Source organism: Bufo bufo, chromosome 6, assembly GCF_905171765.1.
Source record: "Bufo bufo chromosome 6, aBufBuf1.1, whole genome shotgun sequence".
Taxonomy (NCBI): Eukaryota; Metazoa; Chordata; class Amphibia; order Anura; family Bufonidae; genus Bufo; species Bufo bufo.
Genome location: NC_053394.1, coordinates 360373597 through 360389899, shown reverse-complemented (window position 1 = coordinate 360389899; position 16303 = coordinate 360373597). Strand labels below are relative to the sequence as shown.

Sequence of the window (16303 nt, the reverse complement as noted above, 5' to 3'; positions counted from 1 at the left end):
GCCTTAAGTCTCCTGAGTGCCATATTTATAGATCCCTCGCTGGAGCAGATGTCATTCTCCTTACTGCACTAGGCCATCACTACCACCAGATATTCTCACCACTATTTTACCAGAGTTGAATAATGAATTTCTTGTCTTCGGACGCCTCATTAACCATCCTTTTACCTATGCGTCAGTGGCGAGTATGATGCTGAATTTAATCTCAGTTTGTTTTAATTAGTGAGTTTATTTCTGCATACGGCAGAGAGCAGCAGCTTTGGAGAAATCAAAGGAAACAAGTAGTTTCACAGCTGATGACGCATCTGCTTCTGTCTTGCACTTGTACGTTTCTCTGCAGATCACAGTATATGGAAATAAGGGTTACTTGGTGGGAAAAAAGTTATATAATTGCTGATTTTGGCTAACGTCTGCTATATTTCTGTGTGTGGCAGGTCGAAAAAAGACACAGGTCAATCAAGTTTAACCTTTCTCAATCAACTACACACTTTAATTGTTAGATTAATTCTAACTATCAATGCCATTTGCAATTAGGCAAAGGCTGACATAGTATCTTCCATCACTACCTCTTGGGGTAGGACATTCCATAGTTTGATTGCTCTAACTGCAAGGAATCCTTTCCTGTACTGATGTCTGAATCGTCTTTCCTCCATATAAACTGACGAGCAAACTTTTAAACTTTTGATGTTCAGGCTCCATATCTCGCCATCCACTACAGCTTCCAAATTTAAATTTATATTATTTAGTTTTTTTTTGTATTTTGTAAATCCACCTTTGGCTTTTAACACTGCCTGAATCCTTCTGGACATGCTCTCAATCAGATTCAACCATGTCTAGACCAAAATCTGTTCCCTGGTCTCTTCCATGTTCCCAATGTTGGTGCATACTCAGTGGCGTAGCGTGGGTTGCCAGCACCCGGGGCAAGCCGAGTATTGTGCCCCCCCCCCCAACCTGTGGCCACGCCCCTTTTTTACAGAATGCGGCAGGGTGGGCCAAATTCTATATCCACCCTCCCATCACTGCAGAACAGGCATGCTCAACCTGCAGCCCTCCAGCTGTTGCAAAACTACAACTACCAGCATGCCCGAACAGACTACAGCTTTCAGCCTACAGCAGGGCATTGTGGGAGTTGTAGTTTTACAACAGCTGGAGGGCCACGGGTTGAGCATGCTTGCTGCAGAACATCCAGGGTAATACAGCGCACATACCTCTTACATCCAGTGATGTCACCTTTGATGTAGATATTCTCTTTCCTCATCTTCTCCTTTCAGACCAGACCACCATTTTCCAGCCATTTCTCGTCTCTGCAGTTTGACAAAAAAAATCTTAGTTTACTACTTTTCTATCATCCTCCCATCTTCTGGACAAATCATCCTACCACACCCAATACTGTGCCGCTGTGCTCCCCAATACTATACTGCAGAAACAGATAAATCCCCTGATAATACTAGTACCACAAAGATAATGCCCCCTTCACTAATTATTGGCACACAGTGCCCTAAAATAACTGCGCCCAGCAAATAGTGCCCCTGACACTAAAAGTGTAAACATAACGTCCCCCCAAAATAATTGTTGTAAGCTGATACTTTTCCAAGGGGTCCCCACAGTAGTATGGCCCCCAAAAGTCCCACCAATAGGAATAATTCTCTGCTAGAGCACACATGGTAGTAATAGTGCTCCTACAGGGCCCCCAACATGTCCCCACTGTGCCCCAGAAGTAATAATGCTCCCATAGTGCCCATACTAGTAATCATGTTCCCCATAGACCCCCAGTAGTAATAAAGCCCACCATAATGCCCCCCAGTAGTAATTCTCCTTATAATGTGACAGTACAAAAATGCCCCCTTATAATGTGTGCCAGTTGAGCTAATGTCCCCATAGTGCCCCCATAATGTGCCAGTATAAAATACCCCTATATAGTTCCCCAGTAAATGCCCCCATAGTGCTCCTCTCCCGCCTTCCTCCTAGTGCCCCCCATAATGTACCAGTATAAGATGCCCCATATATAGTGCCCCAGTAGATGCCCTCAGTGTCCCCTATAATTTGCAAGTAAAAAATATCCCTTCTTAGTGCCCCCCATAGATGACCCCATAGTACTCCTCTCCCCCTTCCCCATAGTACCCACCATAATGTGTCCAAGTATAAAATGCCCCTATACAGAGCCCCCCATATAAAATACCCCTTCTTTGTGGCCTCAGTAGAAGCCCCCATAGTGTTCCTCTCCCCCCATAGTGCCCCCATATAAAATACCCTTTCTTTGTGGTCTCAGTAGATGCCCCCATAGTGCCCCCAATAATGTGCCAGTAAGAAGCGCCCCCATAGATGCCCCCATAGTTCCACCCAATAATGTGCCAGTAAAAAGTGCCCCCATAGATGCCCCCACAGTGCCCCCAAATAATGTGCCAGTAAGAAGTGCCCCCATAGATGCCCCCAAAATGCCCCCAAATAATGTACCAGTAAGAAGTGCTGGCATAGATGCCCCCCAATAATGTGTCAGTAGAAGTGCCCCCATAGATGCCCCCAATAATGTGCCAGTAAGAAGTGCCCCCATAGATGCCCCCCAATCATGTGCCAGTAAAAAGTGCCCCACATAAATACCCCCTTATCATGTGCCAGTAAGAAGTGCCCCCCAGAGATGCCCCCCCAATCATGTGCCAGTAACAAGTGCCCCCACAGCACTTCTCTCCTGTATTGTACCATATAAAAAAAAATAAACACATATACTTACCTCCATCAGGCTAGCATCGATGCGAAGCAGGCCTCTTCCGGCCTGTGTCCCGCGGTGTACCGCTCAGGCGGCGCAATGACGTCATCACGTCGCTTGCATCAGCCTCTGATAGGCTGCAGGCCTAGTGCCTGCAGCCTATCAGAGGAACTGGGAAGGGAGACGCCTCTCCCCTGACCCACAGCATCCATCTGTATTGCTGTCCTGAGGATGGCGATACAGATGACTATGGAAATGAGCGCTCACAATGGAAGCGCTTATCTCTGCCGTCGCCCCCCCCCCCCCAACTTGTCACCAGGGCCGCTCCTCCTGAGGCGATCGCCTCACCTCGCCTAATTGGTGCTGTGGCCCTGCTAATAACCCCCCTGCCATGCCACTGTGCATACTGGTTAACTTACTTGGGTACAAATACAGCTTTTTCTTCAACTTTACCTATAAGTGTTCGATTGGGTTGAGGTCTGGGGACTGCGGGGGCCAATCCAGCTCCTCTACTTCATTGTCATTGAACCATTTCTTTGCCATTCTCGATGTATGCTTTGGGTCCTGCTGGAACACTATGTCGTCCTTTTCATACCCATAGTACTGCAGTGTATGAAGTAACTCCATCGATCCTAATCAATTATCCAACACCTATGGCAGTGAAACAATTCCATATCATCAGGTTTCCTCCACCCAACTTGACAGTTCCTTCAATCTCTTGATCTGTTAGCGCCCTTTTCCCTTGTTTCTTCCAGACCCATTTGCACCCATCAGAGCCCAGTCTATTGACTTTTGTCTCATCGCTCCAAATCACCCATTTTCAATCTTCTACTGTCCACTGGGCCACCATTCCAGATTTGTGTAATCCGCGTCACACACCGCTTGCATGGACATCTGTGATCTCACTATTATAAAGCATATGAGCCACCTCCACTGCCCGTGTTTGTCGCACCAGAACTGATAGACCTTGTGATGAGCCGACTTGTTGTCTCCGATATTTTGCCTGTACGGACTTCATTTCTTATTCTTCCACTTTTCATGGCCTCACATGATGCAGTTTGGCAATTTTCTTGGCCGAGATACCGCTATTGATGAGTTGGATGATGCTGTTTCTCTTTTCTTGGAAAATCTTCTTCAGGGCTACTCCTCAATTTAAACCAGTGACCTTTCACTTGGGAATCAACCTAATAACACACAGAGCTATTAGGGAATGTGAGAACAGGTTGTGACTTGCAGTATACAAGAAGAAAAAGATTGTTCCACCACCAGGAGCAAAACAGTAACAATGTAGTTACATAACAAGAATCTACATAACTAATCATATGCTAAATAGTTACAAGTCCAATTTATGTATGAGATAGCCAATGTCACGAACCAGCGGGTGTGAACCCACTGTGCCACTTGTCCTACCTACTCTAAGGGTGTTGTCTAAGTGAACCCCTCGATCTTGACAGTACCCCTGATGGTGGGGATAAACTTTTCCGAGGGGAATACCAGGTCGCTACCTCTTGAGGAGGCTAGGTACACGAGGCAGCTGGTCCAGGTGGACCAGGAGGTACCTGAGAAAGATACCAGAGGTACAGGCGTTGTCAGCAGGCTGAGTCGTTACCAGGAGCAACAGTGCAGGTCTGAAGGATGAGGCAGAGGCGAAGTCAGACAAGCAATAGGTCAGGGAAGGCGGCACAGGTACAGGTCAGGCAATCCGGGTCGGCAACAGGAGAGTCAAGGCAAGCAGGCAGTGATAAAATGGGTATCAGAATCCAGGAACACAAGTACAAGTCAGGAACACAGGAACACAAGCGGATATCAGGAACCTTATCAGGGCACAAGGACCTTGACACTAAGACATCTAGGAAGGGGGCTGAGCCACTTATATATGTGCAGGAGGGCAAGGACTGGTTGGCGAGGTCACATAATCCAACCCATAAAATACAGGAAGTGACGTGCGCCCGCCCTTAAGGAAATGCTGCAGGAAACAAGCAGCAAGCATGCTGCGGCAATGGCTGAAAGATCACTGGCAGCAGATCACTGCTGAACACAGTGCCCAGGACTTTGGTGGTAAGCAGGGTAACAGCGGCGCACAGCAGCCACTGTTACTGCCAGGATGACTGCCTATAAAATGATGGTAGTCTCACGTTGGAAGCTGTAGTGGATGGTGAGATATGGAGCTTGAAAGTCAAAAGTGCAAAACATTGTTACCCTTTTGCTCATCAGTGTATAATGAATGCCGACAATAGGGCGGTGGCTCACTCTGGACGGAACTGTGGAACAGGTGCTGCTAACCCAGATTGGAGGGACACCCACCCTCTATATGGTAAATTGTAAAAGCTATAAAGATGGGCGAGCACACTCCATTTGGATCATAAAGTACATAAAATTTAATTAAATCACAATATAAATGGACACATGTGAATATGTAAAAATCAAGTCAGTTAATAGATAAAATACAATAAAACAAATAATGCACTTTAAATAGTCCACGGATTATAAAATTGTCAGGATGGTTTTATCCAGTATATTGCAGTCTGGTTAATGGTGTTTATACCAGAGTGCTACAAGTCAATTGACGTCTTGTAATGCTAGGAATCCACTTGTAAAGTGAAATAAATAATCAATTTGATTGAAGGACTTTAACAATAATCGGAATTATACCGAAGATACACTGTGTACTTCCAGTGTGCTGGACGAGAATCTCGTTTTAAAACCCCGTGAGATTTCGGGTAAGCCAGCTGCAGCTGAACGGAGCGAGACGCCGGCGTTGTCCCGCACCGCCCGACTCACGTTCGAAACAGACCGTCCACAACGAGGGAGGTAAGAAGCCTTCATATACAAGCCTAACATCTACAGTCATTACGGGACTGAATAATACTATTTAGCAGGCTGGTGCATATGACCGGCACCCAACGTCTGGGAAGCATATACTAATACTCCAGTGCATGCAGTCGATCAGAGATTGAATTAGAATATTTCAACCATCTGTCTACATTGATGTCATTATACCAGCTTATAATATTTGGGAAATATCCGTGAAACAGAACTGTAACCAGAGGTCTCCTGGAAAGCAGGACCTTAGTTATTTATTTCACTTTACAAGTGGATTCCTAGCATTACAAGACGTCAATTGACTTATAGCACTCTGGTATAAACACCATTAACCAGACTGCAATATACTGGATAAAACCATCCTGACAATTTTATAATCCGTGGACTATTTAAAGTGCATTATTTGTTTTATTGTATTTTATCTATTAACTGACTTGATTTTTACATATTCACATGTGTCCATTTATATTGGGATTTAATTAAATTTTATGTACTTTATGATCCAAATGGAGTGTGCTCGCCCATCTTTATAGCTTGTATAATGAATGCCCCCTGTTCTTTTGTAAAGTCCTTGGGATAAATCTTATGTTAGTTCCTTGAACTGACCACATTATTATTTAAGTAAGATCACTTCCATTTGCTGTTCAACTCACATGCCCCTATCCCCTGGTAGCCAGCAGCATAGACCGGCGGGAGGAGCTTGCACGCACGCATCCTAATTGTCACTAGTCAATAGCTGGTCACCAAAGGGTACTTAAAAGGGTTCTATTGGAATGATTTAAAATGGCTGCAGGCAACCTGTCCTAAAATGTGAGCAGGACTGGCTGCCTCCACTTGCAGAGCTGCCTAGGGGGGTGAAGGGGCAGGGCCTCACTACAAACTACGCTTCAGCACTTGCATATACTATATATTGGTGAGTTTTCCTGTCAGGCTGCTCAGCCATGAGGGCATATCATAGGCAGGATTGCACCATTACCATCTATTGTAGAGCAGTGTAGTGAGTAGTGAGGCCTCCCCTCCTCAACCTCCTAAGCAGCTCTGCAAGTGGTGGCAACCGGCTCTGCTCATATTCTAGGACTGGTTGCTTGTGGCCATTTTACATTTTTTAAAGAGAAACCCTTTATGGCACCTTCTCTAGTGGGAAGGTTCCTGAGCAATAGGTTCAAACCTTACTAAGTTCCTGCAAGGGTGTGCTGTTCTGTTATCTGCCCGTGTACCGATATTCTTCCAATTTACTGGTGTTGATCCTTCGCTGCCTACCCTGACTTCAGCCTGTCCCTAACTACTATTCTGATTGACCGCTTGGTGCTCTGCCCAGGTCTCTGACCTTCATGGGTCAGCACAGTTGTCAATCATAGAGAGACTACTCCAGGAGGTATTTTCCTGCTAGTTCCCCTGCAGCAAGACCAAATCCCTATACCGGGGTTAGGGGGTGAATACCAGAGGACTGCCAGGATAACTTCCTTAGGAGTAGCCCAAAGCCAGATCTGTTGGTTGACACAGTAGTTTCACACCCATTGCTGTAACATCACTTTTAAGGTATTTTACCAAGCTGATCAAGCCAAAATTGTCTAGCATCTCATGATAAATGAGACCTTTCATTCCATTTAATAATCTAGTCGCCCACTGTTGAAGCCTCTCCAGCTCTCCTATACCCTTTATAGCATGTGGAGTCCAAAACTGAATCTCATACACTAGATGTGGCCTTACAAGGAGTAATAGGGGTAATATTATTTTTGTAAACCCTAAACTCTAACTTGCTTTTGCAGCTGTTGTCTGACCTTGAGTACTGCTAACATTGAGTACTGAGTAACTTAGCTTACTAAGTTTTGCTTTTGTTTTTCATGGTTTTCCAGGACTTAAAGTGTATCTGTACTTTAAAAAAACATTTGATGTTTCATAGTCACATATCAAAGGTTTTGATTGGTGGGGGTCCAAGTGCTGAGTCCCGCTGATCACAAAAACAATCGCTGAGGGCAGGTCCCTCGGGAAAGAGGACATGGTTAGCATGACTATGTACTTTGAAGTCATCTCACCTACCCAATGTGTCTATAATAATAAGGCTACTTTCACACTAGCGTTCGGAGCGGATCCGTCTGATGTTTCATCAGACGGATCCGCTCCTATAATGCAGACGTTTGCATCCGTTCAGAACGGATCCGTCTGCATTATAACTTAGAAAATTTTCTAAGTGTGAAAGTAGCCTGAGCGGATCCGTTCAGACTTTACATTGAAAGTCAATGGGGAACGGATCCGCTTGAAGATTGAGCCATATAGTGTCATCTTCAAGCGGATCCGTCCCCATTGACTTCCATTATAAGTCTGGACGGATCCGCTCGCCTCCGCACGGCCAGGCGGACACCCGAACGCTGCAAGCAGCGTTCAGGTGTCCGCTCGCTGAGCGGAGGCTGAACGCTGGCAGGCGGATGCATTCTCAGTGGATCCGCCTCCACTGAGAATGCATTAGGGCCAGACGGATGCGTTCGGGGCCGCTCGTGAGCCCCTTCAAACGGAGCGCACGAGCGGACACCCGAACGCTCGTGTGAAAGTAGCCTAAACTAGGTACTTTGTTAAATAGTCTACCCGGTTTTTTATATGAACATGGTTGAGATGCTTTACAATGCCTAGCTATATGCAGTGCAGTCAGTTTACTGTGCCATGTATCAGTTGTGCAGGCAGTGGTGGACTAGGGGCCAACCTTGTTCAGGGGCCCACCGAGGGATTCACCTGTTCCCTGGTGGTCCAGTCCGAGCCTGAACACAGCCACACAATGTATTGTGCTGTGCTCAGTACTCTGAAGAGGCCGCAACACTCGTCCAAGCACTGTAACCCTTTGAAGCAGCGGATCGGCAGGGAATTGAACCCCTATAAATTACCTGCGCATAGGTTATCAAAATCCCAGAAAACCCTTTAACCCATACGTAGTAAAACGGTTACTATGGCTTAGGTGCATTACTTTACATTTGTCAACATTAAATTTCATCTGCCATGTTCTAGCCCATTTTTATAGGTAAGCTGGCAGCATTGGCAAGCTTGTAACTTCTCAGTGCCCTTAAAATAACAGATGTTACAATCTGAGCACTTTTATTACTCCGTTGTTTGCATTGATTGTCAAAATGTAGAAATAAAATGTAAAAAAATAATAATAAAATGTCCCTATCTTTACAGGAGCCGAAATCTTCCTTCCTGCAGATGGCAGTCTCAGTGGAGCAGCAGCTCACTGTCATCTTTAAAGTGTTGGAGGAATACGAACTTGGTCCATTCTCTGTGATTACAAGTCATTATCCTGGTCACCGGTTATTCTTGAAGACAGTCAGAGCTTTGTGTGAAGCTATTCAACCAGGTTGGGGCCCTCAAGATGAACTGATAATAGAGCCAGGAACTGGTCCAAGGGGGGCCCAGAAAGTACTCCGACAAATTTCAGCTCCCGTGCTCCTACTATTTTGCTCCAGAGAGGAGGCTGAGGAGTTGTTCCCAATTGCTGGTGAAGCTGGACTACTTGGACCAGACCATATCTGGATTGTACCAAGTTTTACAATTGGTTCTCCAGAGCAGCCTGCTGAATTCTTCCCTGTTGGACTTGTTAGCGTGATGACTGATGGCTGGCGGAGGAGCCTACGACAAAAGGTTCAGGATGGAATAGCAGTAATTGCTGCAGCAGCTAGGAACTATTTGCAGAAACATGGTGAGCTGCCCAATCCTGGAGGAACCTGTTTGACACCAGGACAAATGCCAGGAAATGACACTTTGTATAGGTACATCTCAAAGAAACATAACAGTTCACAAGACAAGTTGAAGTCAACAGTGTTTTATTAGAGTCCTAGGAGGGCCTATTTAATTTTTTCTAGTTTTTTACATGCCCTTTATTGTCCTCAACAATTATATGTTTGATCTATCTGTTTTCCAATTGCTCCACTTCACATTTTTTCCATCTTTTAGGCATATGATGAATATAATGTGGCAGGAGAGGGACCTATCCTTCAATACCCAAGGGTTTCTACTAAATCCATCCATGCTGGTCATTACATTGACACCACAACGGGTATGGGAGGAGGTAAGCTTTCTACATTTCTCTTGGGTAGTGTTTGCAAGAAATGGGCACAGCTAAAGAAATCTGTCCCCCCTCCCCTCTCCTTTCTAGGTTGGCAGGTGGGAACATGGTATAATACGTATGAAGTACCCAGTATGGCCACGATATGGCAGTGGTCAACAACTTGTGTCAGATACTCATCACCTTACTGTGGCCACCTTAGAAGAGAGACCATTTGTTATTGTTGAGAACACAGATCCAATCTCTGGAGACTGTGTACGGAACACAGTGCCTTGTCGCAAACAGAGCAACCTGACATTAAGGTAAAGGGGATCAGTCAACAGCAGACTATATACAAAGGACGGGAAGAAAAGTGACTATGGAATAATTATTCATAAATTTCACCAACTCTATGCTTGTCCTCATTGACATAGTTCTTACCTATTATATACCCCAGCAGTTCAGGCGAACCTTACTCCAAGCTGTGCTGTAAAGGCTTCTGTATTGACATCCTGAAGAAGTTGGCTCGTACTGTTAAGTTCTCATATGATCTTTACCTAGTGACAAACGGCAAACATGGGAAACTTGTACGAGGAGTGTGGAATGGAATGATTGGCGAGGTAAGTAGGCATATTTACTACTTATGATCTCCTCAAGTACTATATCTAGAAAATATACTAATCAGTTGTAACATTACAACCTTCTTGTTTAGATCCCCTTTGTGCCACTAAAACAGCTCTGACTCTTCAAGGCATGGACTCCATAAGACCTCTGAAGGTCTCCTGTGGCATCTGGCACCAGGCCATTATGAGCAGATCCTTTAAGTTCTTTAAGTTATCATCTGTGGCCTCCATGGGGTGCAGCACATCCCATAGATGCTCGATCAGATTGGGATCTGGGGAATTTGGAGACCAAGTAATCACCTTAAACTTTTTATTATGTTCCTCAAACCATTCCTGAACAATTTGCAGTGGGGCAGGGCACCACTATTAGGGAATATTGCTGTCATGAAAGGGTGTAGTTCTCGGTACAATGTTTAGGTAGGTATTAGATGTCAAGTAAAATAATACCATGATCCAAGGTCTCCCAGCAGAACATTACCCAGATCTTCCGCCAGCTTGTCTCCTTCTCATAGCACATGCTGGTGCAATTTCTTCCCTAGGTAAGTGACTCATACACATCTGGCCATCCACATGATAAAAGAGAAAACATCATTCATCAGACCCCAGTTCCTTCTTCCATTACAAATTCCCAATGCTCACATGCCTGTTGTGGCACTTTCAGCAGTAGACAGGGAGGTCAGTATGTGCATTCCTCTAAATGGTCTGCTGCTACATAGCCCCAACCGCAGAAAGCTGAGATGTCCTGTGTGTTCCCACAACTTTTTATAATAGTCAGGAGTAACTTTTCAGGAATTTTTCCTACGGTATCTCTTCTGTGGGATCAGACCAGATGGGCTAGCCTTCTCTCCCAATGCACATCTATGAGTTTTTGGAACCCATGATCTTGTCGATAGTTCATTGGTTGTCTTTCCATGAACCCCTTTTTGTAGACACCAACCACTTCATACTGAGAACACTGCACAAGACCTGCCAATTTGTAAATGCTCTGACCTAAGCGTTAACCATTACATTTTGGCCCTTGACAATTTTTCATACTTATAGCACATCACTTTAAAGGATAACTGTCGCATTTTTTTTTTTTTTTTGGAGTATTGGATTGTGGTGATTAATATCACCTTGGTGGCCCTAATTTAACTTTTCACTGTGTATTCAATTACCCCTTAATTCCACATTTTTGTTCCCTGTACTGCCTACTTTTACCTGTGCTTAAAATAGGGTTGCTAGGCATGGTCCGTCTATCTGTTGATAGACGGAGCACGCAATGTGCAGGGTCACATTACTGACAGCCAGGGACTGTAAGTAAATGATTAAAGCCAGGTCCTCCCCAGCAGTTGATAACAGTGCCTGGGCTGTGTGCTCTTCTCCCTGTCCCTGCGCTTGGCAGACGCTCCCTCACTCAGCAGAGCTGGAAAATGCAGAGTTGGAGCAGCGCACACCAGGGAAGGGAGATCTGCCATCTGCTCAGTGTATAAATGAAAGCAACATGTGGTAAGAGGACCCCTTTGTGCTGCAGGAGATTAACCCTATATGGGGGAGGGCTCTGGTTACTGACACTTTTGGGGGGCTATTGTTACTAGCTAGTGAGGGCAGGCGGGATTAGCCTCAGGGTGAGGGCAGTGGCGGCCATCTTAACTGAATTGTGAAATTGCAGTTTTATGCAGACTGTTTGCTAAGGGCTGAATCTTATTAAATATGGGGTAAGTCAGTCTAATAGTAACTGATTCTGGAATATCATGTTATTAGTAACTACATATATGAAAATTGAAATTAGGGTCTAAATGTGACAGTTATCCTTTAAGAATGGACTGTTCACTTGCTGTCTAATATATCCCACCCCATGACAGGAATCATTATATATGTTATTCACTCTGGACAGGTTGTAATGTTACAGCTGAATGGTGTATAGTATAGGATTTTCAATTCTTGACTACTTTAGTATCACTCTTCCTGACTGCTGACTTCACTTGATTTTTTCTCTTCTTCTCTCCGTGCATGCTCAGGTATATTATCAGCGTGCTCACCTTGCTATTGGGTCTCTAACGATAAATGAAGAGCGTTCCGAGATTGTGGATTTCTCTGTTCCCTTTGTAGAGACTGGAATCAGTGTCCTAGTGTCACGTAGCAATGGAACGGTGTCCCCCTCAGCTTTCCTAGGTGAGATCTGTAGAGAATTGTTAGACCTCAGTTCACTTCAAAGCACACTAGAAAAAAAACATATCTTCTAATAGTGGGGTCACTCAAAATATGTTGAGTATTTGGATATTCTATTATCTAGGGTCCACAGATATATTCCTGTATTCATAATGATTTACCAATGGATTCTTGTGAAAGGAGCTCACATCCTCATGGAGATTGTATTCTCTTCTTGCGCTTGCATAGGTTCCTCTGGGTGCTCTGGAATATGTTGGTGCTATATAAATAAAATTGATAAATAAAGGAAATTAGGTGGGAAAATTAAAACTCAACAGATTTAAAGTGTAACTATCATGCTTTCATCAAAAATGCATAAAGCAAACTTTAGATTCATCACATACCACAGTTTTCCTTGAGTGTTTCCCTGAGTTACGGCTGTTTTAACCTCTACAATATAAGGATCTTCTCATAATGGCTCCTCTGCCAGGTCTCTGAGGCCAAAACTGCCTTCACTCACTTCACATACACACTTGCTGTAGCCAGCAGCTTACCAGCCAGCCAATCAGATTGGATTACTGGGAGACACGCCTCCTCACTCCGAAGCCTAATGCAGGCATGCATTGTGAAGGACCACCCCTCTGTCTTCTGTTTACACTAAAAGGAAGACAGACAAGCCATAGCAACGGTATTTTAAGGGACCAGTGGAAAGGGACAGGGGACATTAATGAAAGCTCTTATTATAAGGTAATTACAGATCTTTTGACAATCATTGACAGACTAACTCAGTTATACATGCCTAGCTCTAATAAACTAGCAAATAAAAAATAATATGACAGTTACACTTTAAATTGCATCTAATTTGCCCCTTTTACAACCCATTGGTTAATCTTTGTGTTGTCACCACAGTTCTACATATAAAAAATATGTAATACTGGTCCTTATATTGACCTTGGCTCACTAGAACCCCTACATATACAGTATTGTTTTTGTTCTTTGGATGAGGTGTTAGGATATTGTATCATGGAGTAACCGTGAAGTCCTTTTAATTCTCACCTTTACTTCTCTCTGCAGAACCATATAGCCCAGCGGTCTGGATGATGATGTTTGTCATGTGCCTATCTGTTGTAGCAGTGACCGTATTCATCTTTGAGTATTTCAGCCCAATGGGATATAATCAAGATCTAAACAATGGAAAACGTGAGATAACTGTTTTCAAAAATCATTATTTAGGTGGAAAAAAAAAAGTATCCATCACATTCAACCTTTCTTGATTAATTATACATCATTCATTGCTAGATTCATTATAACCTTCACGGCCATTTGCCTTTTAGATAAGCATCTAGCACTATTATAAATGCTGGTATAGCAGCTACCACTGGCATTACTACCGCCACTAGTTTGACTGCTTTAACTGTAAAGAACCCTTTGATGTCTTAATTACATGTAAAGGATTTCTCCTGGTCCTATGTAAAGTCCTTTCACAGTTAAAATGCTGATATAGCATCTACCATCATTACCTCTTGGGGTAGGGCATGCCATAGTTTGACTGCTCTAGCTGTAAAGAATCCTTTGCTGTATTAATATTTAAAGGGCATCTGTCAGCAGATTTGTACCTGTGAAACTGGCTGATGTGCATTTGGAAGCTAAAGGTACCTGTGTTGGTCCTGCATGTGCCCGCATTGCTGAGAAAAATGATGTTTTAATATATGCAAATGAGCCTCTAGGAGCAACGGGGGTGTTGTCATTACACCTAGAGGCTTACTTTCGCTGAAACTGCTGCGTCCTCTGCACTTTGATTGACAGGACCAGGCAGTGAAAACATCTTCACACCTGGCCCTGTGAATCAAAGTGGAAAAGACGTGGCAGTTTCAGAGAGAGCAGAGTCTCTAGGAGTAAGGGCAATGCCCCGGTTGCTCCTAGATGTACATTTGCATGTACTGAAAAATCATTTTTCTCAGCAATGTGGGCACATACGAACATGATACCGACATAGCTGCCTTCAGTTGCCAAAAGGTCAGCCAGTTTCATAGGCACAAATCTGCTGACAGATGCCCTTTACATCACATGTAAAGAATGTCCCCTGGTCCTATGTAATGTCCTTTTATAAATATTGACATGGTATCTGCCATTACTACCTCTTGGGTCAGGATATTCCATATTTGACTGCTTTAACGGTAAAGAACTCTTTTCTTATATTGTTGTCTAAATCAAATGTAAAGAATTTCTCCTGGTCCTATGTAAAGTCATTTTACTGTTAAAAGGCTGACATAGCATCTGCCATCACTACCTCTTGGGGTAGGGCATGCCATAGTTTGATCACTGTAACTGTAAAGAATCCTTTTCCTGTACTAATGTTTAACTTACATGTAAATAATGTCCCCTGGTCCTATTTAATGTCCTTTTATAATTATTGACATAGTGTCTGCCATTACTACCTCTTGGGGTAGGGCATGGCATAGTTTGAGCGCTCTAACTGTAAAAAGTTCTTTCCTGAATTGATGTTTAAATCACATGAAAGCAATGTCCCAGGTCCTATATAAAGTTCTTGGAAAGAAAAATTGGCTTTTATTAGATACAACAAATGTATATGCAAAAATATATTTTGGCAAGTGTGAAGCATGGCTGGCAAGGATCTGATGATGAGGAATGATTGTTTTGCATTACAGACAAGAAGACATGTTCTTATCTTCTTCTCTAATGTGCTTGGCATTGCCTTTTATGTCCTAATTTAGCTCTCTAACCAAATCCGATGCCAGAGAGTTCAGGAACAGCATAATGGAACAAGACCTGATGTTAATTGAGTTCAAGAACTGTTTATGGAGGAGAAAGAGAGGAACCCTGTTAGAAGAACTGAACGGGCGTCTTAAATAGTCCAGTACATGACATTTATGTACATTCAGGAGAAATGGGTGGAAGTAAAAAGTAGGATAAATTCACACATGGCAGCTTAGTTGCAGAAATAACCGCGATTGTCCCATTCATGTAAATGGGGCTTGAAGAAATCCATAGGCTTAACTGCCTATATATCCCCATTGAGATGTATGGAACTGTTTAATCTGGCCCATGTGAATTGACCCTAAATGCACTACTGATCATTTCCAAAATAAGGCCATTTTCAGGCATACGTTTGTTATGTTCTTGGCCTTCCATGTATAAATGAACTAATATGAATAGCTAGATTGAAATTTCCTGAAGGAAATACATAGAGAACAAATCCAATTGAAAATACATAGCACACCTCTAATCACCGAGTGCTTCGAAGCGCAATGAAGTTTGTACGTTAAGCGTTTTGGGCTGTATAAATAGCAGAATTTTGCCATTCATTTCTTTGGGAATTTTATTTTTTTTAAACGTTACCAATGTATTTTTAGCCCTATAAGACGCACCTGCCCATTAGACGCACTTAGGTTTTAGAGGAGGAGAATAAGAAAAAAATATTTTTCATTAGACCTCAGATCAGACCACTAATCAGACCCCAAATGTTAACCAGACCTCAGCTCACAGCCTCAATTGGACCCCCAATGTTAATAAGACCTCAGATCAGAGCCCCAATATAAATAAGACCCCCCCATATAGACCTTAGATGAAACCCTGATACCTCAGATGAGACCCCCATGCCTCAGATCAGACCCCCATGCCTCAGATCAGACCCCCATGCCTCAGATCATAACCCCATGTCTCATGGCAAATAAAATAAAATAAAAATCAATTCACCTCTCCTGCTCCGGATGTCGTCGCTCCTAAGATCCAGCTCTCTTCCTCCTGCCGCGCACTGTGCTGTGACCCGTGAGGTCACAGAGCGCAGACGTCCTCACACTGTGTACAGTTACAGCACAGTGAGCGGCCGAGGACCAGGAAGCGGTGAGTACAGAGCCCAGGCAAGCACTGCTTTTACTGCGTCCCACTCCTCCGGTACTAATGAGCGCTTTCACAAGGGAAGCGCTCATTAGTATCCGTCCCATAAGATGCACTGACATTTTCCCCCCACTTTGG

At 43.8% G+C, this 16303-nt stretch overlaps 1 protein-coding gene across 1 annotated transcript in view; it reads left to right on the top strand.

Annotated features, from left to right (window-relative positions):
• Positions 1-16303, top strand: part of GRIN2C (glutamate ionotropic receptor NMDA type subunit 2C) — an 86384-nt gene that overhangs the window by 28877 nt on the left and 41204 nt on the right. The window contains exons 4-9 of the mRNA XM_040438500.1: positions 8693-9279; positions 9464-9578; positions 9666-9877; positions 10012-10174; positions 12178-12331; positions 13382-13507. Coding sequence (XP_040294434.1) covers positions 8693-9279; positions 9464-9578; positions 9666-9877; positions 10012-10174; positions 12178-12331; positions 13382-13507 — 1357 coding nt within the window. The remainder of the gene's footprint in view (positions 1-8692; positions 9280-9463; positions 9579-9665; positions 9878-10011; positions 10175-12177; positions 12332-13381; positions 13508-16303) is intronic.